This window comes from Gracilinanus agilis, chromosome 3 (genome assembly GCF_016433145.1).
Source record: "Gracilinanus agilis isolate LMUSP501 chromosome 3, AgileGrace, whole genome shotgun sequence".
NCBI lineage: Eukaryota > Metazoa > Chordata > Mammalia > Didelphimorphia > Didelphidae > Gracilinanus > Gracilinanus agilis.
In genome coordinates, this window is record NC_058132.1 from 259,945,788 (window position 1) to 259,973,277 (window position 27,490).

The window sequence follows — 27,490 nt, forward strand, 5'->3', positions numbered from 1 at the left end:
CAGTAGACTTCACTTAATTACCAGTATTTAAATTTCTTTGGGAATTCTATAACATAAGTGATTCAACCAAATTAATTAAATTAATATTTACTGAGTGTCTGATTTGTGCAAGGTGATTTGTTCATGTTATCTCTTGTCCTTATGAAACTTATAGTCAAGTGAGAAACGTGACATGTCATTTTTAAAATATGAAACAACAATCTTAAGTATGTGAGACTTAAAAATATACTTAATTCAATGTACTGGCTTCAAAGATATCCTCCTTGTTTGTGTCTCTATCCCAAACTCCTCTTATCTTCTGTAATTTTAAATAATGAGAGTGACTCTTTTTTTCTTTCTTCTTTATTTTTTGGCATCCCTCTTATTAGCTACTCTCCATCTATGAATCCCTGCCCCCAATTTTAAAAAATGTCCTCTTGTAACAAATAATCTAATCATCTAATTCCATACAGGCTTTTAAAATAGCCTTTAAAATGGAACCTTGTCAGACTTTTTCAAAGTCTAAATAAATTATGCCTCCATTCACCTCCAGAAGCAAAACCCCAGTTTTCAAAAGTATTTGGTATGGCTAGTTAAGCAAACAAATCCACACACTACATCCAAAATATGTATCTCTATTTGTCCTTTACATTTTCCACCTGTTTCCCCACCCTCTGATGTAGTGGTTTATCCCTGCACTGAGTTCTCAAGCATTTTAAAATTATTTTTCCATATAATATGGTATTTTTTGTATAAAATATTCTGGTTCTGATCATTTTATTCTGTATTAATTCATATTAATATTTACAGATTTTTTTAAATCCTTCTCTTTCATCATTTAAAAACTTTTTTAAAAGTTTATTTCATATAACATATATTTTTATCCATTCATCCCTCCCACTATCTTTTCTTGTCATTTTCCCAACAAACAAATAAAACAAACAAAAAAAGAACCAAGCTTGTAAAAGCAAATACTTATTATATTGCAAAACAAATTTCCTTATTATTCATGCCCAAAATGTATTTTTCTTTTTGCATTTTGAGTTCATCACTTCTTTGTTAGAAAGTGAGTAGTATGTTTGTTTCATTTTCATTCTTTTGGGACTCATGGTTTTCCATTGCATTGTTCAGAGTGCTAAAGTCTCTCAGTTGTTTTTCTCTTAATGTGACCATTCTATACATTGTTCTCCTGGTTCTGCTCACTTCCCTTTGCATTAGTTCATAAAGGTCTAAATAATTTCACCTAGAATTGTCTATTTAATTATTTCTTATGGCATAATATTATATCTATTTCACTGATATGCCATAATTTGTTTAGCCATACCCCAGAAGTAGGATACTACTTAGTTTCTACTTCGGGGCTGCCATGAAAAGAAATGCTGTACATATTTTTGTGCAAATACATTATTTTCCATTTTTGGGGAATTTTTTTTGGGGGGTGTTTCAGCATAGTTGTAGTATAACTTGAATAGAATGAGATGGATGCTAATGCTCTGTAAGTGAAGTAAGTTTCTTGGATTGTTCTGACCCTTCTTCTTCTTTTTTCTAGATCCTGATCATTGGTTCTTATCCATTCTTTTTTTTTCTCTTTAAATACTTCTTCACAATCTGTTTTCCAAAGTTGAAATTTGTGTCTTGAATGAAACTGTTCCTTCTCCTCCCTCACTTCCCTCCCATCCCCCGAGATTCTAATTTCTCTCTTAAGCCAGCCTTTCCCTGTCTCTTCCTGTTTCTCAATTGATTTTAATGTATTTCTTTATTAAACATGTCTATTTATTATTTGTGTGTGTCTATGTATACTGAACTCCTTAGTCTGGCTTCATACAAGTGTGAAGTTCATGTGGTGACCACTCCTATTCCTTTCTCCATGGCTAATACCCCTTTTCTTAAGCACTTACTAATGAGAAATCATAACTATTTCCTCTACTTCTTCCTTGCTTTCCTAGTGTATTTCTTCACATTTCTTCCTTTTTTTTCCCTGAGGTTTTGAGGGTATACTTGATTGTTCTTCTGCATTAGAATACAAGCCTGTTATTATTGTATACAGGAAATATTAACCCTTTTTAGGTAACAACCTCAAATGTTTTTAACTTTTTAGGTTTCTTGACTCCTCTGTTTGAATTTCTAAGTTTCTATTCAGATTTGGTCTTTTCATTAGGAATATTGAAGGATCTTTATTCTATTAAAGGTTGCCCCTACCTCCTTTTTTTTTTAAATCGTGCGGGGTTATACTAACTTTTACTAGGTAAGTTATATTCTTAGTTCTTGCTTTTTGTAATATTGCATTCCACAAGCTTCTTGTGTTTATGGTAACAACCGACAAGTTTTGTATTCTTTTAATTGTAATTCTTTGATACTTGAATTCTTTCTTTCATACTTCCTGCATTATATTTTGCTTGAGCTGTAGTACTGGATTTTGTTTATGACATTCCTAGGAGTTTTCATTTGGAGGTTTCTTTCTGGATATTGTTGGTAGATTAAGAATTCATTCTATTTTCACTTCGTCTTTTGGTTCTAATTAAAATTGCTACAGTTTTCATTTATGACTTATTAAAATATGGTACCAGGCTTTATTTTGGTCATGTTTTCGGGAAAGTATGATAAATCCTAGATTATTGTCTTAACCTCTTGTTTGCTAGGTAAGTTATTTTTAATAGTAAGTTCTTTACACTCTCTTTGGTTTTTCAGTCTTTTATTATGATCTTTTATATCTTCTTATCATCATTTATTTTGGGATTTTTCTAGTTTTTAAGGAATCTGTTTCCTAGTTGAGGTTCACAGTCTTCTGTTCTACACTTTTAATCCCCTTTCAAAGACTTCTAGATATGATTTCCATTTAATTTAAAATCTCAGGTTTAATTTCTTGCAGGTACCCTTGTAGTCTTTGTAGTCAGCTGTTTTTCCTTTGATTTTCTGCTTGGAGTTAGGGAGTTATTCTCTTTTTCTGGATTTCCTTTTGAACATTTTAACCCATAATCTATCTTTCTTTTTACTTATATCTTCTATCTTGGACTTTGATTTAGAATTTAGTATTAGGACCAGACTCCTCCACCTTACTTCATGATTCCTTTTTTTGGTAAAATGTTTCTTTGATGAATTTCTTCTGTTTAATTGTTCATTGACTATATATACTACAGCTTGTTCAGATATCCCATTATCCCATGGGTGATCTGAAACTTTAATTCTTTAGAGGCTGGGTTATTCCTTGGTTTACAACCATACGTTGTCTTCTTTGGAAGAATATTAATATTAAAAATTAATAAATTAATAAAAATATTAAAAATTCAGAAAGACAGGGGCCCCACAATTATAAAAATAGAACATAGCCTACTGTCATCCATTTTTTTTTAGTTTAAGGCTCAGCTCATTGGAACCTCATCGCTCACACACACATTCTGATGGTGTCCCAAATGGCTTAATGCATCTTTAAGCTCTAGTCTAGTAGCTTAAAACAGCCTAAACACTTAAAATGCATTAAGACTTTTAGAGCATCCTATCTCTTTATGTGTCTCTCTCTTCCCATGTATGTAAACTACTGAAAGGTCAGCTTGTGGTTGGTCCACTGAACTGAATACCTTTGTCAGCAAACATTTATGCTTAATCTGTATAAATCATTATGCTAAGTGCTGAGAATACATATACAAGAAGAAAGATAAGTTTCTGTCTTCAGTGAGGTGACATTCTAATGGAGGAAGATAAATACTACATAAAATGAAGAGAAAGCTGTGTTAAGAATCAAGAGATGTAGGGTGCAGCTGAGTAACTCAGTGGATTGTGAGCCAGGTCTAGAGATGGAAGGTCTAAGGTTCAAATCTGGCCCCAGACACTTCCCAGCTGTGTGACCCTGGGCAAGTCACTTAACCCCCATTGCCTAACCCTTACCACTCTTCTGTCTTAGAACCAATACACGGTATTGATTCTAAGATGAAAAGTAAGGGTTTCAATTTAAAAAAAAAGAATCAAGAGATATAGCCTTGACTTCTGGCCCTGACATTTATCAGTTATGTGCCCTCGACAGAAATGTGACCTCCTATAAAAGGCCTTTCCTGATCCTCTTGGGAGTTACTTTGAATTTACTTTGTATAAATTTTGTATTTACTTAAATGTGTATGTATTTTGCTTCTCCCTTCCCTTTGTCCCCTTCCCAAAGATGAAAAGTTTCCTGTCTTAATATCTGGTTAATAGTGGGGCTTAATAAAGACTTACTGAATGAATGAATAAATTTGACCACACTAAATCTTGGTTTTCTTATAAATAACACTTAAACTAGTTATATCACAAGGTAATTATAAGGAAGTAATTCATGAACTATAAAACACTATATAAGAGCGAGTTATTGCTGTTCATCCCATCCTTTCTGCCTTGGGAAGTTAATTTGGTTATTACAAACAGGAAGATTTTCTTTCTTTTGCAGACTGCCACTTAGGCTACAATAGTGAACATTAAAACCCTTTTTGCATTTATTTCCTTTCAGGTCTTGAAGGACAGTGGCATGCTCACTTTCCCAAGTAATGAGCAACATTCCTTTCTACAACAATAATCCTCTCATTCTCCATCCCCTTTCCTCCCTCTACAGAATAAATATAAGGAAAAACTTTCATGATAGATTGAAAAACAACATCAAAAACTATTTAAATTCTCTGGCATAATTGTTAACTTCAAAATCCTCTTTGTCTGTATTTAGAAAACTTTATTTCCTTCTCTTTTGCTTTTAGGTGGTCAGATTTTTTTCAGCTCTCTAGAGTTATTGCCAATTCCATAGGGATCTTCTTCTTCCTTAAGTTTATACCTTTGGCCACCTGATTTTTCCCCATCCTTCCATAAAGCACTATTATTTGAATTTTGCTTCCTGCCGAGAATTTCAATTGCATTTTCAAGTCTCTTTAGCTTGACTTTATCACTCACTTTCCAATGATCCAGTTCTTTGGTTACCTATAGTATCATCATTCAGAGAAGATTTTATTTTGATCTTGAAAGAAAACCAAGTTATTTATTGATAAGTCTGCTTATTTCTTTTTCTCAGAAGACCTTTATCTTCTCATATGTGATAGAGATTTTTTTCTCTTTTTTCTTAATGGCAAGTCCTAGGTTGTACCATGTCTAATAGTTTTAATCATTGTCAGATCTTTGATAATGATATATATTATAAACATATGTGGGGACAAAAAGTCTTTACATATATGTATGTGTGTGTATATATATATGTGTGTGTGTATATATATATATTATTTTTGTAATGGAATGCTGTTGTGCTTTAAGAAATGATGGATAGGAGGAGTTCAGAGAAACCTGGGAAGACTTTTATGAACTGATGAAAAGTAAGTGAGCAGAACCAGGAAGAAACACTGTGTACAATAACAGAAACATTGTATGATGATCATACAATCGTATGATATACAATGATGTGGACTAAACTATTAAAAGGAAAACAAGATTCTAAGACAACCCCAAGAGACTCATGATAAAAAATGCTATTCATAGCCACAGAAGGAACTGTTAAAATCAGATTACAGTTCAAAGCACACCATCTTTCATTCTGTTTCCTTCATGAGTTTTTTTTTGTATGTGTGATATATATTTTCTGTCTAGCATGGATAATATAATAAAATGACAGCACTGGTATAACCTACATAAGACCATTTACCACCTAGGTTGGAGGATGGCAAGAGAATATGAATTGCAAAATGTCAGAAAAGAATTGTCAAAAATTACTTTTACACGTAAATGAAAAAAAGATTTCAACTATATTATTTATTTATTTAAGCATAATTTTTTAAAATTTTGATTTCTAAATTCTCTCCATCCTTCCTACCCACATGTGAAATTATATAAAACATATTTCCATATTGGCAATATTATAAAAAATCAAGAAATAAAGTAAGAAAATTGTCCTTCAGTTTTCCTGCAGAGCTTATCAGTTCTCTCTTTGAAAGTAGATTGCATTTTTTAATCAAGATTCCTTTGGAATTGTCTTGGAGCATTGTATTGATTGTGGTAGCCAAGTCTTTTACAGTTGATTATCATTATAATATTGCTGTTCTGTGCACAATCATCTCCTAATTCTTCTCCCTTTACTTTGTTGCATCAGTTCATATAGGCCATGCCATGTTTTATGAAATTACCCCATCATCATTTTTTATAGCATGATAGTACTCTATCCTAATAATATGCTACAACTTGTTCAGCCATTCCCCAGTTGCTGACTATCCCTTTGATTTCCAATTCTTTGCCACCACACAAAAGAAATACTATATACATTTTTGTACATATATGTCTTTTTTTCCTTTTGTTTGATCTCTTCGGGGTTTATTAGTGACATGGTAGGGTCAAAGGGCATGCAGAATCTTATAACCCTTTGACACAGTTTGAAACTGTTTTCTGGAATGGTTGGACCAGTTCACTACTGTACCAGCAGTTTGTTAGTGTACCCATTTTCCTTTCATCCCCTCCAGCATTTGTCATTTTTAATAAGTGTAAATATCTCAGTTGTACTAGTTTGTATTTCCATATTCAATAGTAACATAGAGAATCTTTTACATGACAATTGATAGTTTTAATTTTTTTCTTCTGAAAATTACCTAATCATATTCTTTAACCATTTATTAATTGGGGAATGGCTTTTGCCTTTAGAAATTTGATTCATTTCTTTACTCTGCATATATTTGAGAAATGAAGCTCTTGATTGGAACTGCTTCTTCTTTTTCTGGATTGACTCCCATCCTTGGGTTATAGACTCTTCCTATAGGTCCCCTAAATTGTTTTAGGCTAGAAAAATATCTCACTCTGACCTTTTGTTGTGTCTGCCACTCCAAAATGTGATGGAAAGAATTATTTTAAAGTTATTTGGAGGAGAATGTTGAGAGTGGGCTGTTTCTAATCTACCATCTTGCCTCTGCCCTCTGGATCATAAGGTATTTGAGTTAGATAAAACTTTTAGAGATTATCAAGTCCATTACACTCATTAAAAGCATAAAAAGCAAATGTAATCTTAGTCTTTATTAAGAGAAGTACTGTACTTAGAACAAGAAAAACGTCTGCTTTGCTGTAGTGTATCTTGGTCAGAAAACTGCTGGACTATTATGTTTGTTTCTAATTTGGATAATACTTGGAGGAAGAAAACCAGAATGGAGAAGGACCTTGAAGTCATGTCATGCCAGTTTAAGAAATTTTGAGGAGAGATTTAGAGAAGACATAACTATTTCTACCTTTAAAGATTTAAATGATTATATGTACATGAGATTAACCTAAACTTCATATTTATCCTTAAGGGAAGAACTTGGAGCAATGGGTGGAAGTTACAATGGCTGATGTAGATTTAATTTCTACATTAAAAAAAATTCTCTAGCAATGATGACCCCGCAAAAGCATATTGGATTACTTCAGAATGTAGTAGATTATTTCTCATTTGGAAGTCTCATAACTTTATGATTTTACTAAGAAATTAAAGGTCAGAGATGATTAGTACAGAATAGCATAGTTGCGAATGAAATTCTTACATCCTGACTTCCATCCCAGTCTTCTTGCCATTGTTTTCTGCATGTTTCCTTGTTTATGTTGCCTCGAGAGATATAGCCTCTTAGAATTATAAGAGCTTGGACCATCTCTGATTAAACTTTAAAGCAAAAACTCTAGCACAACCATGTGTTATTAACCTACCAGAGATGCAAAATGACCTAGTAATTTCCCATGACCACATACTAAATAAATATCATTGATTTCCTAGGGAAGAAATGATCAAGATTCTGCTTTGCCTTTAAATTCAGACATAGTTCACTATCCACTAATTTAATATATAGTTCTATAGCTCAAACTGATGCTGTGTATAGTGTATTATGTATATTTTGTAGCTAAATGTAACAGTTGGTAAATTGAGAAAGAAACTGGAGCCATTATGTTCACTCTCTTGTGAAGGTTTTTCTTTATTTTTTGTTTGTTTATTTAGATACTATTTGAGATTGTCAACTGTCTAATTGCTGTTGTTATGTAAGAAACATTAGAAAAACTAGGCAAGGAAAAAATCAGGCTAATTTGGTTGTCTTCTTTCTTTTCAGTAGGTCTGAGGTAGAGAATTACTATAACATTGACAAAGCTGTAGTTTACATGATAGGAAAAATATTTTTTCAGGTATCAATAATAGATTATTAATTTGTGGGTGCACTATTTCTTTACCTTGATATATTCTTAGGTTTTTGAAATAGGGCAGGAGTAGAAGGATTATTTATTGCCTTTTTGCATTGGTCATGGATCCCTTTGGCAGTCTAGCAAAAAATACAGACAGTTTATCAGGTGAATATTTTTAAATGCATAAAATAAAATATGCAGGATTAAAGGGGAAACTATTTCAATGAAGTAAAAATGTAATTTTCCTTATTTTAATTTCACGGGCCTCCTGAAATTGGTCTTGGACACCCATTTAAGCCTTGATTAAGTGATACATTGACCTAGTTCTTAAAAAATTATTTTCATTTTTTTGATTACATGCAGGAATAATTTTTGACTATAGCTTTCTGCCATTCTACAATTCAGATTCTCCCTCCCCTCCTGGGAGTAAATAGTCTGATTTATGTTATACCAGTGCTTTTATGCAACACATATTTCCTTATTGCTTATACCATGATCACACATCACACGTGTAATTGATCATTTTGTTGTTGTTTGTTTGCTTTGCTTTGGTGGCAGTAGGGTTGGATTTTGTTCTTAACCTCCTGATACTCTAAGATTTGGCCTCCATAGTACAAAATGGGCAATTATATTAGGGAAAAAAGTTTTGAATAAGCCAAGATTAGTAAAAATGTTTCCATTTCATTCCCTTTTAGGAACCACGGCATTTACAGTTTTTCAGTGAATTTGGCAGTAGTGATATTTATGTGTCATTGGCAGGCAAAAAGACCCATGGAGCCCCAGCAAACTATGGATTCTGTTTAAAGGTACAGGCTTACTATTTTGATAGATGCATAAAAGCAAGCCACAGTTTTTTTAGGTAAGCTTTAGTTTCTTTTAACTTTTTCTTAAGAAAAAAAAAAGAAGCAGTTTTCTCATAAATAGGAGAATTTTAGTGGCTTTTATTTCAACAGGTGTTACCTTCAAGATATGCATTAATGCTAAACAATGTGCTGTGGCCTTCTAGCCTAACAAAGCAGGAGGGAGCCGAGACCTGAAACTGCTCTATGCAGATGAAGAGCAGAGTAGGACGTGCTGGGTGACAGCGATTAGATTGCTTAAGGTACTTTTTCTTGTGAAGCTAATTCTTGTCAAATACTTATACCATATAAAGGAGAGGGATTTTCCAACATTGAATGTTATCAAAAGATAGAGGCTTTATCTGTGTGTTTGTGTATGTGTGTGTACAAGAGGGAAAAGAAAATCATCTGTACATATTTTTAAACTGTAAGGGTTTAATTAGGATATAAAGACTTCAAGTTTATCCTTTCTAAAGACGATTATATTTAAGGCCATTTTCATTTATTTCTGCCTGAAATGAATACAACACAAATAATGGTAACATTTCCATAAAAAATAGCGTTGAGCTTCCTCTTCATTTATAAAAATATTACTAACATTACAGATGATGGCCATCTAAATTTATAAAAGTGTACCCAGTTAGTATTATATGTTTTATATTTCTAATTATTAGAAAAAAATTTAGGGGCTCCAAGTTCCCTTCCAGCTCTAAAATGATAAAATTTCAATTCTTTAGTAAACTTTGCTTTGATCTGTATCTGTACTACATAAGAATTACTATGGCAGGGAAGACGATTCTTAAACTTTTCAGTTTGTGTATAAACTCCTTTCGAGGTTCGTGAAGAAGTCCTTTACTTGAATGTACACCCTGGGAAGAGGGATAGAAAAAAGGAATATGTGGTCTAGAAACAACATTCAAATGATGGCTATAACATCCCTTGGATACAAGTTAAGTTTAATGCAGATTTAAAATTGTTCACCATATTTTAACAAAAATCCTTATTTTGGAGGCAAAGACATTAGATGGCTTAAAACTTAAAAAAAAAAAGAATCTCTACTTTCCATCTTAGAATTGATGCTAAGTATGGATTCCAAGGCAGAAGAGAGTGGTAAAAGCTTTGGATTAAGTGACTTGCCCAGGGTCTTGCAGCTAGCAAGTATCCCAGACCTGATATGAACCCAGAAACTCCTGCTTCAGTCCTAGCTCTCTATCCACTGAGCCACCTAGCTGCCCTGAAGGCTTAAAACTTTTAATAGCTATGGTTTTGTATTGATTGAAAAAGAGTAATTTGAGAAATGCCATATCTATAACTAGCAATAAAATTCTTAAGATCATAGATTATTTAGAACTCCAAGGGCCCTTCAGGGTCATCTAGTGTGCAGTCCAATTCCTTCATTTTACAGATGAGGAAACCGAGGATGAAGTGGGTTGTCACTTGCTAAGGACCCCCTAGGTAGTGAGTGACAGAGCCAGAACCTGAACCCAGGTTCTCTTTTGTAAAATTTAATGATTTTGGGGGGCATCTAGACAACACAGTGTATAGAGCACCAGATTTGGAGTCAAAAGGACCTGGATTAAATCTGGCCTCAGACACTTCCTAGCTTTGTGACCCAGGGAAAGTCACTTAATCCCATTTGTCTATCCCTAACTCATCTTTCTTACAGTTGTTGCTAAGGTAGAAAGTAAAGGTTTAAAAAATAATGCTTTTTCTGCAAGGCACAACATATTATTTTCCCATCAGCTCTTGAAATGTGCTCTTGAAATGTGATATTTATAAAAACAAAATATATAGTTTATTACTCTAAACTAATTTGTGGCAAATTTTGTTCTTAAAATCCAAAGGTTTTCAGAATAAGTAATTTCCTGCCTACATGCAGTTAGGCTTCTTATGTTGATATTGCTTTGTTGTGAACCCAATCTAGTAATTTAAACTTATCCAAACATTATTGGTGAAGACTTAACATTAGTAATGTGTATGTGTTTAACAAATTTCTATTTAGTACTTTTATAGTAAAGCTAAAATTGGCCTGCCAATTTAATTTCTAATGTGAACTAATAAAGCTGGAAGGGGCTTTGTGATCATTTGGTATTGTTTTCAGGTATAATACTATATATATAAACTTTTAAACTTATTTTTTACTTATAATTTTTACTTTTATTTGGAATATTGTAAATGCTTAGTGGAATTCAGTATATGGAAAGCTGAGGATCCTTTTTTTTTTTGCATTCTGCTAGTTGATTTTTTAAAATAAATTCTTATTAGCATCTTTGGCTCTTTAACCTTTGAGAAGTCACTTAACATCTGTGTCCCAAACAACTCTAAATCTTAAACATTGTAAAGTAGCTGCAGTTCTGCATTGGTAAGGGGAATATACTACATAACTCACTTCTGATTTGTGCAATTAAGAAATCCACGTGAAGTGGTAACATTATTAGAATTTACACTCCATATTATCAGTGGGCTGGATCAATGACCATATTTTACATAATTATAACTTCAAATAGTTCAGATCTGGTTTTAGACACTAGCCTTGTGACTGAGTAAGACACTTAACCCTGTTTGCCTCAGTTTCTCATCTATAACTAGAACTAGAGAAGGAAATGGGAAATCACTCTGGTATCTCTGCCAAGAAACCTTCAAATATGGTCACAAAAAGTTGGATATGACTGGTACAACTGAATAACTACAAAACATTCAAATAATATGAATTTGAATAATGCAACCAATTTATGGGATTCATTCCAAATAATCAGATCATATTTAACATACTTATTGTTTATAAATTAGGTATTGAGGGATAAAGCTATTTTTTTTAAAAGCTAAAAAAATATAGGAGAGAGAATGCATGACTAAGTAACAGCTCATATGAAAAAGATCTAGGAGGCTTAATAAACTGTAAGTTCATGATGAGTTAGCAGTGTGACATGAAAGCCAAAAAATCTCAATCGTTTTTTGGCTGTAATAATAAAATTGTATTGTTGTGAAGAAGAGAAAGGATGGTTCCACAGTACTCAAATCTGGGAGTCACTTTTCAGTGAGAACATTGTCAGTCTGTATCATGTCTGGTGGAGGACAACCATGATGGTTGGGTGACTAGAAACTGAACCATTGTAACATCTTTGGAGTAGACATCAAGCTCATGAAAGAAATCTTATGTCATTCTAGGCCAGTCAGGCATCAGGATATTACCTAGCAGCCTAGATAAGAAAAGAAAAATCAATTTAGTGACGCATACATATTTTCCAGAACATGGCTTACTTTTCTGATGGCCTGCTCATCGAGTTTGTTTATTAGTAGTACATGTATCTTGGATGGACACCATGGATTGGATAATCATTGAGGCACTAGAACTAAATAGAAGGAGACTAGCAGATTGGATTCCATTTGGAAATTTTTGTTGCTCTTTCAGTAATTCAAATGTGCTCCCGGTCATGAACATGTACTTAACAAGTAGTGTTATAATAATATTATAATAATTATTATAAAATATAATAATTTATCATAATATGTAGATGCAAACCTTGGAATGTTACAGTCTTAGACTCTTAATTTCAAATGACCAAGATGATAAAGAAAAGACATGATGAATAGAAGTAGACTGTAACCTAATAGAGAGGACAGCTTTTATTTTCTCATGCACAAGAAACCATTTTAGCCCCATGACTCCCATCAAAATATAATCAGGAGACATGCATAAATACAAAAGGAAGTAGGTGAATCATCTAATTAAATAAAGGATATTACATGCCCATGTGTTGCATTGGTATCCACCAAGTATGAAAAGACCCAGAGGACAAGGCATTGGGTAGATGTTCAATACATTTGCAAGAATCTTTTTTGAATGAGAAGGCATGTTTAAATTGAGATATGAACCTTTGAAGGTAAAATGCCACAAACATGAGCTCCAATGATCATTTTTACTTAAATAATAAAAAATCAGAGAATTAAAGATTGAAAAAAGAATTCAATAAAGATTTGTAAACAAAGCTATTTATCTGTATGTGATAAAAACAAAACTTCAAAAAAGTTATCTTTTTTCTTTGATCTAAAAATAAGTTGGTGCAAGCAATATATGTTTCCCATTTTTGAAGCAAATATACATACATATATATATGTATCTTTTAAAGAGGGAACTAGTTCTTCTGAGTAATTTCAAATATTCCCAACAATATACATTCTGAGGGTGAGGCTTGCATTCCACAGCTTATCCTGTCTTAGAAAATTATAGTTCTTTGCAAAGAAGAGAATTTAGCAGGGAGCAGAAAGAAATCTTATTCTACTGATGTTTCACCTATGGTAGAATAAGTCAAAGGGAGTTCAGGAAACAAGTTTGTTTACTTAAAGACAAGTTTGTGGAACATAGTTGCATTTTTCATGTATCTCAAACTGTAATACCAATTGTACTCTAAATCAGAGATTCTTAACTCTTTTGTGTATGTCATGGACTCCTTTGGTATTCTTGGTGAAACCTTTGGATCCCTTCTCATAACAATTTTTAAAATACACAAAATAAAGTATGTAGGATTACAAAGGAAACCAATTATGTTGAAAAACAATTCTCTAAATGTAATATATATGTATATACATATAGATTTATATGCATATACATACATATATATGCACATATGTAAATTAAAAATATATTTATACATATAAAATATATTTAGACCCCAGTTAAGAATCTCTGCTTTTGAATGACTTCCTAAGTATTTACTTGCTGCTTGATTTTCTGTTGTGTTAATACCCACAGGATGAATAATGTAAAGAGTAATGTTAAAAGTAAGTTACTGGGACATCTGGGTTGCTAAAGTGGATTGAGAGCCAGGCCTAGAGACAGGAGATTCAAATCTGGCCTCAGACATTTCCTAGCTGTGTGACCCTAGACAAGTCACTTAACCCCCATTGCCTAGTCCTAACCACCTTTCTTCCTTGGAACCAATACACAGTATTGATTCTAAGCTGGAAGGGAAAAGTTAAAAAAAAGTTGTTGGTTTTTTTTTTAAGAGAATACTTCATTCGCACAGCCCCATATTTCTTGTGTGTGTGTTTGTGTGTGTTTTTGCTTTCATGGTTGAATATAGTATGCTTTTGCCACTTCCCTCTTTCTTTCTTTGCCTGGAATTTAAAGCAAAAAAATGAAAAAAGCAACTTAATACTGTTGAACTCACAAACAATTTTTATTTTTCCAAAAAAATTGTCTATGACCCCATAAAGACAGGACCTCAGGGGTCATGGCTTTGTGAGAATTTGTGAAATAACCTAGAAGGGACCTTGATTCACTTTTCTAAATCCTATGGTCCTCTGTCTTAAGGAACTTTCTAAAGGTATAGCTTGGTCCTAATTAACACAAATAATGAATCCTGTGAAGTGGTCATGTTATTTGAATTTGCATTATGTATTTCCATTGTACTGGAACTAGGTACCATATTTTACATAATTATAAGTAGTGCAAATTCAACAATATGCAACCATTTCACAGGATTCCTTATTAGGAAAATGGAATTGTTCCTATGTCCTTTGTGTGAAATGGAATCTTAAAAGATTTGAGAACAAATTGTATAGCAAAATTTAAGCATAAATGTTGTGATCTAATAATTTGTTCAGGTAGGCTTCCCAAATGGCAAGCATTATGCTTCACTAAATAGAAGTTTTTTTTGGATGTTTAAATAAGTAAGGTAGAAACGATATTCTGTGATCTTTGGAAACTTGAGTTTTGGGGAGAAAGAATGACTTGAACTAGATTGCATTCCATAGTTTTTCTTTTCTTTTTTTTTTTTTTAACATAACTCAATTCCAATTTTTCTTTAACAAAGCCTGTTTAGATTTTCGAAATTTTTAAAATTAAAAGTGTACAATCCCAAAGGTATATGTTAAAATAACAAATAAAATATGAAAACCAAATTTTTATATGACAAGGGCTTTCTTGTCTACAATTTCTGGCATGAAAGTGATGAAAATATTAATTTCTCTTTGCAGTATGGGATGCAGCTGTACCAGAATTATATGCATCCATGTCCAGGGAGAAGTGGTTGCAGCTCTCAGAATATGTCACCTATTGTAAGTACTTTATCAATGTACTAAATTTGTACTTTTCTTTAATATGTTGAGCTTCAGTTTGGTATTCTAAATTATGCTGCTTCACTGGGAAGAAATAATGAACTGTCATGTTTTATTTTCTGTTCTCTAGACTTATCACAGAAAGCTTATGTGATGAAATCCCTTCATTATATGTTGCATTTTACTATGTTAATGCCTTGTAATTTATATTTAAGGTTTTATTAATGCCTTTTGATTTTACATATTATTTCTTGATATATTCTATTCCCATTTAACCCTTATTTGTTCATTTCAAGTTCATTGAATCTGTAGTTATGTTTCTGAGGTGCATAATTGTTGACTTTAAGTATTTGAGAAAAGTTATTTTAAATATAGCTCTCAGTAGTGACATCACAGAACCTTTTTCTCTACAATGCAGATCATATTAATTTTGTGAGTGAATTTTTTGGATTTTGATAGATTGGATTTTCAAATTCAGCCAATAGTTTGGACCGGGGGAAAGTAGGGCATGACACTCCTTTAACTCTTGGCTCATGACCTGATCCAACAACATATTTATTAAATGACAAATGCAGATTATGTTCTGGAAAAAATTTGGATAGCAACGTAAGATCAGTATGTGAATTATAGGACCATGCCTCCCTGATTCACTATATTTATTGGTTTATGCATTATAGTGTGGGGTCCTTTAAAATGTGTTATGATACAAATACCTGTTTCTCTTCCTCAAGATTTAACTTTAATTTCCTGTATATTAATTCAAGAAACACATTGCTGTACTTTAAACATACAGTGTGCTTTTTTGGAAGTATCCCATAATGATAAATATATTTTAGAATTTAGTTTCCCATGCTAGTGTTATAAATAGGTTAACTTGTATTTTTGAAACCTGCATTTGCACTTGGATTTAAAATATTCTCTTCATGGCTGTGCCCAAGGAAAGAACATTTACCCTACGTGTAATGTAGCAGATGAAATGCTCAGTTCTAGGAATGAGGCATGAAATAAGGTTGATTAGAAAGCTTGATAGACTATATAGGAAAAGAGCTCCAAAGCAGTTAGTGATGTTACTTTAAGTTACAGAAGAGTAAGTTTCCATCGTAGTATTGTTCTGCCTACAAACCACAAACTAAGAGCCACATATCTTGTTGAATTTTGTAAAATTCAACAATGAGCATTTTCAAATAACTTGACCACTTATCCTTGTATTTGAATTTATGTCCAATGGAAAGTAGATTTGTGTGTTTGAGGATTATTGTATTTTTGTGATGTCCAGAGAATGTAGAGGAGCATGTTGGCTAGCCCCTTTGGTTCATGAGTCTGGATGATGGTCACATAGGATGACAAGATATTAGTGAATTGTAATCTATATCACTGGGAAAAAATTTCTACATCAGTGAGTATTTCACATCCACTGGAGTGCAGTAGTGATTACAGACCTAATCCTACAGTATGTGTGTTTATGTGTCTGTGAGCCCAACACACAAAAGAGATACCAACATCTTCCTTTGGTTGTTGCATATTCTTTGTAAGAATTCAAGTTATGGTGTCAAGTTATATGATGGAAGCTTGCTATTTTGGGAGGTTTAATTGCTTAATTTTTAGAAAATATACTTCTTTCTGCTTGTCCTCATCATTCATGTACCAACAGTAATAGTATAAAGATATTATACTGTCATTTTTCTTATTTGAAGAGAGTACAACTGTTGATTGTCTTCTGGATTGATTTATTTCTGGAAATGACTGGAATGGGATTAGTCCTTTCCACATTGGGTCCTTTCATTTATTAGTGCCTGGCTCATCACTCAACACTACAATATATTTGTAAAATGAATGCAGATCCCTTGAAATGCATATTATGTTCCAGAAAAATAAGATTTAAATAGGAATATAAGAGAAGTATATGAACCATAGGACCCTGCCTCCCGGATTCATCACTGATACAACCAGGGCATTTATTTATGAATACACACTATCGATGGGATAACTATTATGATAAATAAAGGCATGTTTCTGAAATCCTGATTTTAGCTGTACTATTGCTCTCCTCTGCTATTTTTAAACCGTATTTAAGAATAACTTTTTACATCAAGTTACTCCTGTGGTTCCTGTTGCTCCCACAGAATCCCACTGGCATATGTAACTGAGTGTTTTGTTCATTCCCTTCCAAAATGCTCTTGAGGGTTTTTTTTTATTATAACAACAAGAATAATAGGAATAAAGATAGCATTATACAGTTCTTTACAAAGTGCTTTACAAAAATCTGATTTTATCCTCACAACAAGCCAGGGAGATAAGTGTGATTTATATATTAAATATATATAAACATATATATATGTATAAATATGTATATAAAATTATCATATAATGTTGTAATCCCAATTTTTTGGATGAAAATGAGACAAAGACTTTAAATAATGTGCCCAAAGTCCCACAGCTTATAAAGTGAGTGAGGTGGGATTGGAATTCATTTCTTTCTGACTCCAGGTCCTTTACATATTCATTGTGCCACCTAACCACCTAATGAGACATGCCAGTAGTTTTAAAAATATACGCGGGAATACCAGCTGAGGCATGGACATGGAGAACTTCTGTTTTTTGCTAAAAAACTGAACTTCTGACCCAGGCCAGCTGTATCACAATGGGAGTTAAAGTAGGACTAGGTGATAATGAGTATTTTTGTCCTTTATCAGTCCTAGAAAAAATACAAGGAGAATCCAAAACTTATCAATGATGGAAAAATCTTACCTTGATGGCTTAGGATATTATTGGTATCAGCCGACAAAGCAGTAGAAACATTGCCTTCAGAAACATTCAGAATTCTTTACAGGGAGCATTTTGCCCATTCCACAGAGGAAAGTGCTAGAAAAAGGAGATTTTTTGACTAGACTTCACACATTCTTAATAATGCTTTTACTCTTGCTTTCCTGTGGGGTAGAGTGAACAAGCTGACAGCAACTGTTTAAGTCAGATTATCCCTCACGTTTCTGTGTTAGAGTTAAATCCTTCTTAATTTTTATTCCTGTTATGTCAGTGGAAATAAATACTTTCTGTATTCCTGCATTTGTTTTCTTCCTGTTTATATTCAGGTAATTAGGAAGTATAGGAACTTGTTTTTTCATTGCTGTCTTGGGTACTCAAGAAAGGGGGAAAAAACACCTGGTTGTGTTTATTTCTTTTTTCTCCTAACAGTATTTCTATGTTATCAGGAACTTTAGATTACAGAGCCCATCTTGGCATGTGAAGATAGAGATATTCTGAGGATAAAGCTATCATTATGATGGAGGCTAGATACTCAGTTCAGACCTACGTGTTTGAGGCAGGTGGAGGCGTTTCATTAATGTCAGCAAAGCAGAAGTACATCTGGCTGGTCGACAGCCGTGCCCATAAGATCACGGGGTGAAAAGGGCAAACTAAGGTGTGACAGCAAATAGAGATTACAGAGACAGCATCTGTCTGGAAAGAGCAGCTGTCAGTTATAACATAAAGGAGCCTCTAACAAATGGAAGATTGCATGCAGGATCTCTAGAAATAGAGATGAACCATAAAAAGATGGTTGAGTGCTCCAGGATGGTTTGAAGAGAACATCACAATATGGTAATAGACTCTGAAGTGTAACATGGCACAAAGTAAGTCTTAAGTTTTTTTGTGGGGAGTGTTTTCCTTCAAGCACACACTTCACTGTGATCTGTTACATGAAACAAGGACTGCCTGGATTCAAGAAGAAAGCTCTTAAAAAGTCCTTACTGAACCATGGGGTCCCTCAGATGCAGGTAGGACACGAATTTACCACTAGAACTTCATTTTAATTTTTGTCCCTTGCTTATCACTTGGTGGGGAAATAGCTGTTAAAATCTCTAATCCAGGTCCTTTGAGAGGGCCGTGGTTATTTTTGGGAGGAGGAGGGGAATTTGACTATTTTAGTCAGAATTTAGCCAGAATTTAGACTCTTATGACTGTTTTTTTTACCATTATGTAGTCTAAGGACAACTGACTCGGTGTTTGTTGTTGACAAGGCATATCTCATCTATTACCTCCAAAAATCGTGTATTACCAATCAGAGTTTCTATTTACAACGTAAGAGGAAAGAAATGAAGAAAGTTGTCGGATTAAATCAAGATGGCACATAATCTTTTTAGTTCTTGCTGATATGAGACAATGTCTCTCTCATTCCTTTGTTCAGCTGTTAAGATACCAATTTTTAGAGCTCTTACATTTATTTGCTCTATCTCACAAAGTGAAAATCATGTTTTACAAAGTTATGGAATAAATTCATATGTTCAGTTAACAGAGAAATGATCTCGTAACTTTATAAAGCATGATTTTCACTCTGTGAGGAAGAACAAATAAATGTGAGAGCTCTAAAAACATGTCTCTTAATACTGATTAAGAGATGAGAGGAGCATTGTCTCATGCCAGCAAGAACTAAAAATATTATTGAAGGCCATTGAAATGATTATTCCCTTCTGAGTTATATTTTTTCAACCCTAAATGAGAATGTGAGCAGATAGTATTGCTTCACTTGACAGATGGATTCACTCTGTACTGTATGTTTTTAATCTTTGTATTCTATCAACTTAATCTTATTGTACTAACAACTCTAAAATAATCCAAACAAAAAATATACATACACACACACACATATATATATATGTATATATATATATATAAATTTTTTTTCTGTTTTAGGTTCTCCATAATGAAAAAAAAAAAGCTGTTTTAACTTCTTAATTTCCTGGAAAGTTTATAGTTTGGTTTGTCAGCCCCCATTGCTCAGTGGATCACCATGCTCTAGAATGAAGAACAATATTGGAAGACAATCTACCAAAAATATTTTAATATATAAAAGTGTTGTTTTTTTTTTCAGAGAAGCATCTCAGAGAATTCCCTTGTTGCAATGGACTTCTCAGGCCATAAAAGCAGAGTTATAGAAAATCCCACTGAAGCCCTTTCAGTTGCTGTTGAAGAAGGATTAGCATGGAGGGTAAAAAATACATACATACATAGATACATACATAGATACATACATATGTATGTATGTTTTCTCCCAGAATATTTATTTTTAATTTGGAGGTTTTGTTTCTCCATCCAAAATTTGAAAAGTGTTTTCCCCCTTCTTTCCTCAGAAAAAAGGATGTTTACGACTGAATACCCATGGTAGTCCCACTGCTCCTCAAAATTCTTCAACAAACCTAGGTATGTTTATATTATTGGAAATAGAATTCCTGTCCATGTGTAGCTGAACTCAGGAGAGATGTAGTAGAAGATTCATTTGACTATGTAATTTTAAGAGAGAAATCTTTAAATATATCAGTGTGATTTCTTCAGCTCTTCATAGGGCACAGCCATGGTTTCATCACAGAATTTCCAGAGATGAAGCTCAGCGCCTCATCATTCAGCAAGGACTTGTAGATGGGTAAGTAGGATATCCAAACCACTACTTTCATTAGGAAGTGCAGATTCCCTTGGGTTGGGTATGGTTGTTGTTTGCTCCTCCCACAGTCAATAACTGGTCTTTTCATTGTCACAAGGAACTTTTTAGGTTATAGCAATAAAACAGATGAAGGTAAAAACAAATGAGGAAGATTCTCTTCAGTTGATTCCTCAGCCATCAGTTACATTTCCCGCTCTGTGCCAATTTGAGAAAGTTTATTGTTGGTCACAGATGTTAATTATTGAAAAAAACAGAGCTTGCTTTTTGGATGCCAGTTAAATTGGCAGTGGTGGCTGGGGAAAAAAATGACAACAACAGATATGTTTTGATTTAAGCGTACAACTAATTTACTATGTTAGTGTGTACATATTTCCTCCTCAAAATTATTCCTACTAATTAAATTTTTGAGGTGGCTTTTTTAGAGAAAGGAATAATTGTCCCCCACTCCAACCGCCACCCAGGGAAGGAAAGGGAAGAGGTAGAACTTGTCTGAACAAATTAGATGCATATTCTTTCCTGTTTTTAATGCAGATTTCCTGCTTATTTTCTCTATTAACTCTTTATCTTCTCTAGCTCATTTATATTCATATTTGGAAGAGACCATGAGAAATGTTAAGTGTGATTTGGGGCTAGTGTTTGCTGTTTTATTCCTACACTTCTTTTGATGAATTAAATAAACTCAAGCAAAGAAATTTGTAAAATTTAATATGTGAGTTGTATTCACAGGACCTTTATTTTTTAATTAAACTTAAAAAAAAGGTTCGTATTCTAAGGTAACACAAGGTACTTTGTTGAATGTATGATGCAAATAAACTTCTTAGGAATTTATTTCATTTTTCAGTGTAGTCTAATTCTTTGTGACTCCATTTGAGATTTTCTGGGTAAAAATAATGGATGGGGAATCTGAGGCAAACAGGGCTAGGTGATTTACCCAGGGTGACACTTGTAGTGTTTGAGGCTGAATTTGAACTCAGGTCTTCCAGACCTGGCACTCTATCCACTGTGCCAGCAACCCACTCCTCATAGGACTTTATATAGAGAGCTTATTCTGTTATAATGATGTTTTAGTATTGTCTGAATTCCCATAATGCCGATTATTTTCTTAACTGTCCCTTTTATCTTTTAATTATGTAATGGCAGTAGTTAAATAGTTGAAGAATATTTAAAATTTCCTGGGTTTCCTAACCCAATCTGTCCCCAACATGGTAAGATGCCTATCATCTGCCACTTAAGAACAAATGCTGATGACCAATCAATAAAGCAAGCATTATTGAAGCACTTTCTACAGGCCAGGCACTGTGGAGTCCTTAAGTATACAGGTACAAGGAATAAAACAATTTTAACTTGCAAGTGGCTTATGTTGTAACAGGGGAAGCTAAGTATATACAAAAATATATACACCTATTTATAAAGCATATATCTGCTTCTGCATTTATAAATATGTGTGTATATTTATATATCTGAATATATATGGAGAGAGAGAAAGAAAGGAAGAATGAAGAAAGAAAGAAAGAAAGAAAGAAAGAAAGAAAGAAAGAAAGAAAGAAAGAAAAAAGATAGAAGAGAGAGAAAGGAAGGAAGGAAGGAAGAAAGAAAGGTAATTGGGGTGATAGACAAAGGAATTGGTTGAGTAAGGGTATCATATAGTTAAATCTCTGCTTTAGGAAAATTACTTTGCCAGCCTTGTTGTAGGATGCACTGGAATGGGAAGAGATTTGAGGCAGAGAGATCAATTAGGAGGCTGTTAAGATAATCTCGACAAAGGGTGATGAGAGCTGAACTAAGGTGGCAGCTATGCTCATGGAGAAGAGTCAGAAGCAAGAGATGTTGTGAAGGTAGAAACAACAAGATTTGGCAACTGATTGGATATCCCAAGTGAGATAGAGTGAGGAGTCATTGATAATGCTGAAGTTACAAACCTGAGAGCCTGAATGGATAGTGATACCTTTGACAGAAAGTGAATTGGAAGAAAAGAGATTTAGGGGGCGAGAAAATGAGTTCATTTTTGGACATTTTGAGGTTAAGATTTCTCCAGATTATTCAGTTTAAAATGTCTAATATAGAACTGATAATCAGTACTGAAGCTTATATGGGTCTGGGAATCATTTGCATTGATAGTTAAAACCATGGAAGCTGATAAGGTGGGAGAGAGAGAGAGACTGGGGGGGGGAGGGGGAGAGAGAGACAGAGAGAGAGACAGAGAGAGAGACAGAGACAGAGAGAGACAGAGAGAGAGACAGAAAGACAGAGAGAGACACACACACAGAGAAAGAGACAGAGAGAGAGACAGAGAGAGAGGTGGGGAGAAAGAGACAGAGACAGAGAGACAGAGACACAGAGAGACAGACTCAGAGGGAGACAGAGAGACAGAGACAGAGACACAGAGAGAGAGACAGGCAGAGAGAGAGAGAGAGAGAGAAAGAGAGAGAGAGAGAGAGAGAGAGAGATAAAAGAAAAGAGAGGTTAAGGAAGAATACTCACTATTGCTCAAAGGGCAAGGACTAGGAACAACTGAGGAAGAGAGTCATTTTTTTAAAAAAAGTAAATATTGAAACATAGGTCTTAAGAATAAGGGAATTTCATAATAAGAATTTTGAAAACTTATGAAAAGTTTTTCATGAATTGACAGTTGGAAAACAGTAGATGGATGCTGTTAGAGATTGTGAGGAATACAAAATATGACATGGCTGGTTTCCTGCTCTCAAACTGCTTAAAATCTAGTTAGAGAGCCCTATTTTTCTTAAAATGTTGAGTGTCTCAGAAATTTTCATTAATTCCGATTCACGTTTGTAATTATTCTAAATGAGGCCTTGTAGCTTGCAAACACTAAATAAGAAAACTTTTTTTTCAGTGTAGCCAAGTGAAGCTGGTGATTTAATATAAAAATATTTTATTTTCAGTTGAAGATTTTATAGGGACTTGATACTGACATCTAGGTAAATGAGATCCTTATGCGAGGGATTATCACAAGCACTTTTTGAAAATGGAAAAATAATTAAAATTTTCAAAAAGAAGTTGATCAACCAGCATTTACTGAATGCCTGCTATGTGCCAGACAACCTTCCAGGGTTGTTGTAAGGAAATTGTTTTGTTCACCTCACAGCATTCTATAGATATAAGCTATGGCACATACTTTATTAGAGATTAATTTTTTCTTAGAGACTGCCTGAATTATAACCAATTGTTGTAAAAAAGCATATAGGACATATAGGAGCAGAAAGCATATAGGGCTCACAAAAAAAGCCTAATGTGATTTTGTGGAGGGTTTCTACATTATTTTTCATCCACCTTCAGTCTTATGTCATTTTGATATTACAAAAATATATGAAGAATATACCTTTGTTTAACTTTGTTCTGCATTACCTTAGAAAGAATAGTTGGGCCACTAGGTGGTGGTGGTGTTCTTCTCAGGAGAGAAAAAAGATTTACAACTTGATTTGCCAATAAAATTCACTTTTGTCCTATCTGCCAATGATGTAATGTCTGGAATTTCACACTAACACAAATGAAATGGGACCATCACTGGACAGGCACTGCAACTCAAATCTAAATGCCTTTCTAACTAAGCACCAGGGAAAGTAGCACAGGATTATTTGCCAGTGGGGTTTGTTGAAAACAGGCTGTTTGCCAGCAATTAATACAAAACTGGTTTTGTGCTGTCTTGCCAGTAAATAAGGATCCATGTCTGGCAGCATTTTTCTCTTAGGCCATTAGGCCACGTCTTGTTTTCTAGCTTGATATAACAGAAGATTTTTTTTGCCTCATCTTTCAAGGTTAAAGTGAGTTTTGTTTTCTTTTATAAATCTTTTTTTTTCTATAGTCTTGATGGTCCTTGTGTTTTTTTCCATTTTATTAAATTTTCTGCTTTTATCTAAACAAAAAATCATTTCAGAATTATGACATTTCCTTTCCTATTTTTCTCATTGTATAATATGTTTGTAACATTAGCAACCAACTAAAAACAAAGGAGAAAGGGATTGTAAATAAGATACCCAAGTTAAAAAGTAGTTAAGCCCACTTTCCACGTGGGAATTTTTTTTCAGGGCCTAATGCGATGTGAGGTAAAAGAAGAGGATACCAGTGTAATTTCTTTTAGTTAATAGACTATTCACATTTATTGGGCAGTACTGAATTTCCCTATATTAAAACCCCATGTTACTGGTTGTTGATCTTAAACAGCATTTTATTTTTGAAGGAAAGCTATTAGAAATGAAAGACTAAGGCCATTAAAAATGGCATGCTTTAACTTAGATGACAGTTGCAGAAAAACTGAACAAAATTTCTTGACTTGCTGAATTTATTTCATTCAATCAAAATACACATACATGCATGTATGTATGGATTTACTGCATTCAGACATAACTGGTACATTTACTACTTTTTGGCTTTCTGTTTCTCTGAAATCCATGCATTCCTCTGAAACAAACCAAACTGCCTTCTTTCTCCTTAGAGTTTTCTTGGTACGGGACAGCCAAAGCAACCCCAAAACCTTTGTACTTTCACTGAGCCATGGCCGAAAGATAAAGCATTTTCAAATTATACCAGTAAGTAATTTATCATTGCACATTCTTGTATTGGGAATTATCTTGAGGAATACAATTTTGGAAAACTTTTTTTATTTTTTTTTATTAAATACTATTTGGAAGCTTCTGTTTTGACTGGATCTATGCTTGGCACAAATATCTCTTAGGTCTGAATTAAAAGAAAGAATAGAGAAAATGTTTGAAAAATTGAATTTCCTTCAGTCATATAAAATTGATTTAGCAATGTTGTATCTCCTGCCACCTGTTGTTATAAGACCCCTAAAGAAACCTTCTTCTGAATTCTATTTAATTCTTCCTCTGTGGAACCATCATTTTACAACTTCCATCTCTTCTATTCTCCTATGTTTTATAGCCTTGCAAGGAAATACTGGTTCTGTGAAACTTTGGGGAAGTGTTGACATGCACATTTTCTGGGGCTCAGGTCAATTTCTAAACTACTTTTTTGAATAATATATTATTGCTATGATGACAATTATATCATTCTCATCTTTTTTCAGTGGGGTTCAGGTAGAAACAGTCCTCAGGCAAGTTGCCATCTGGCTTCTTATTACTTCTTTATAATCAATGTTCTATGGAATTAAACAGGTAGATTTTTTTTAAATACCTGATTTTTATAGATGAATAAAAGAATTGGGATGTAAGCACATCCTCTGTAGCCTTACTCAAAGCATCTTTGGTAAAAGTTTAGGAAGAAACAGAACATTAAAAATGATGTGTACCTCATACTGATCCCACATTATTTTAATCTCCTGTACTAGGTTATTATTACTGTCATTACTACTACTGCTGCTATTTATGAGACAATTTATCTTATTTTTTCTTCATCTTTGAGAGTAAAATGTTGTCTAGTGGTGAGGTTTCTTAAGGGAGAGAACTTGAAATATTGCCCTCTACTCTCAAATCAAGGACATTAAAACTTCCAGGAACCATTCAATAAATATAATATGCTTGCATTACTTATGAATTTTCCTCTCTTTAGAATGATCTGGAGCCTATAAATTGTGATCCCTACTTTCTTATATCATCAGTATTTTCTTGCAAGTATCTACTCTAATACCAAAAAGTTTAATGCAAAAAAAGAATTGTTAGGTCGATATTTCATTGCTTCAAAATGAATTTAATGTTGCAAACCGTGAATATTCATATTAAATACACTGATTGGAAGGGAATAGAATAAACGTAAACCTGGAAATGCCTTTTTTATACGATATAATCAACTGCTTTCTATAAGATATAGTCTATTGCAATCTTTTGTTTACTTTGGCATAGAAGTAAGGCATACACAATTGTTTCTACATCCAGATAAATCTTATCAGGTTAATAAGCATATTTTGGTGGGAGTAAAATAGAGCTACATTATACACCGGAAATACCAAGTACACCAGAAGTACTAATACTGAGTATGGCAATGATATTAAATCTAGGAAGTGAACTCTTCCTTAGTCCTACTTCCAAAGCTGCCTTATCTCTGTGGAACTGTAAATTTTGTATCTAAACTCTCACATGTGTGATACTCTGTAGTCTGTTGTTGCTCTAAGTCATTTGCATTTTTGCCACAATTCAACAGTTTCTCATTGCCCTTTCAGCTAGAAGATGATGGTGAAATGTTTCATACACTGGATGATGGTCACACAAGATTTACTGATCTCATACAATTAGTGGAGTTCTACCAGCTCAATAAGGGTGTGCTTCCTTGCAAGTTAAAACATTATTGTTCTCGGATTGCTCTTTAGCCAAAATAGAAGTTGCTCCACAAAGAGTGGAGAGAAAAAAATTTCAGAATGGTTTCTTAAAGATCATATCTTGTGGGAAAGTCGCAATGGTGAGAAGAATACACAGTTCATCGATAAACTATAAAGAATAGTCTGTGAATCATAAGTTAGAGGCCACCTGCAATTTGCATTGAATTCAGTATTTTAAAATATATTGTAGTCTAAATTAAACATAAAAAACTTATTTTTGTGTGTTCTGGTATAGTGTTATAGTTCTGTAATTTTTCCTTCAAACAGGAATCTTTTAAACACTTTTGGGTTTATTTACTCTACTAATGTTGCTGCTCTCTTACACATGAATATAATAAAAGAAATTCCTTGAGCTCAAAGTGAATTGTTTGCAGACTCAGTTCTTCACTTCTGTTGTATCTTCTTTTGGCGTCTCACAATTTATATGGCCAGGAAAGGTGGTGCATGACTGTGATCAGTCCTCGATTCTGGGGAGAAGGAGGCTGGCAAGTCTCTTGAGCTTTAGTGTTCTGACCAGTACTGGACTAAGTCAATTGGGTGTCCATGCTAAGTCTGCACCAATTTAGTGAGCTTTAAGGGGGTAAGGGAGGAAAGTGAAGGTGTCTAAGGAGGGGTAACCTGACCCAAATTGGAAAACAAGCAGGTTCAAATTTCTAAACTAGTTAGAGTGGGATCAAGCCCATGAGTAGCTGCTGCTGCACTTCCAATCTGGACACGAGATTGAACACACTCCACTCTCAAAATAAAATAGCATAAACAATGTATGACATT

At 33.7% G+C, this 27,490-nt stretch overlaps 1 protein-coding gene across 2 annotated transcripts in view; it reads left to right on the plus strand.

Annotated features, from left to right (window-relative positions):
- GRB14 (growth factor receptor bound protein 14) overlaps window positions 1–26,710 on the plus strand; it is a 155,466-nt gene extending 128,756 nt beyond the window's left edge. For both annotated transcript variants that reach the window (XM_044666557.1, XM_044666558.1), the window contains 8 exons: window positions 8,796–8,906; window positions 9,107–9,202; window positions 14,919–14,999; window positions 19,867–19,983; window positions 20,126–20,195; window positions 20,328–20,415; window positions 24,884–24,977; window positions 26,564–26,710. In XM_044666557.1, the coding sequence (XP_044522492.1) occupies window positions 8,796–8,906; window positions 9,107–9,202; window positions 14,919–14,999; window positions 19,867–19,983; window positions 20,126–20,195; window positions 20,328–20,415; window positions 24,884–24,977; window positions 26,564–26,710 (804 nt within the window). The remainder of the gene's footprint in view (window positions 1–8,795; window positions 8,907–9,106; window positions 9,203–14,918; window positions 15,000–19,866; window positions 19,984–20,125; window positions 20,196–20,327; window positions 20,416–24,883; window positions 24,978–26,563) is intronic.
- The last annotated feature ends 780 nt before the right edge of the window (window positions 26,711–27,490 follow it).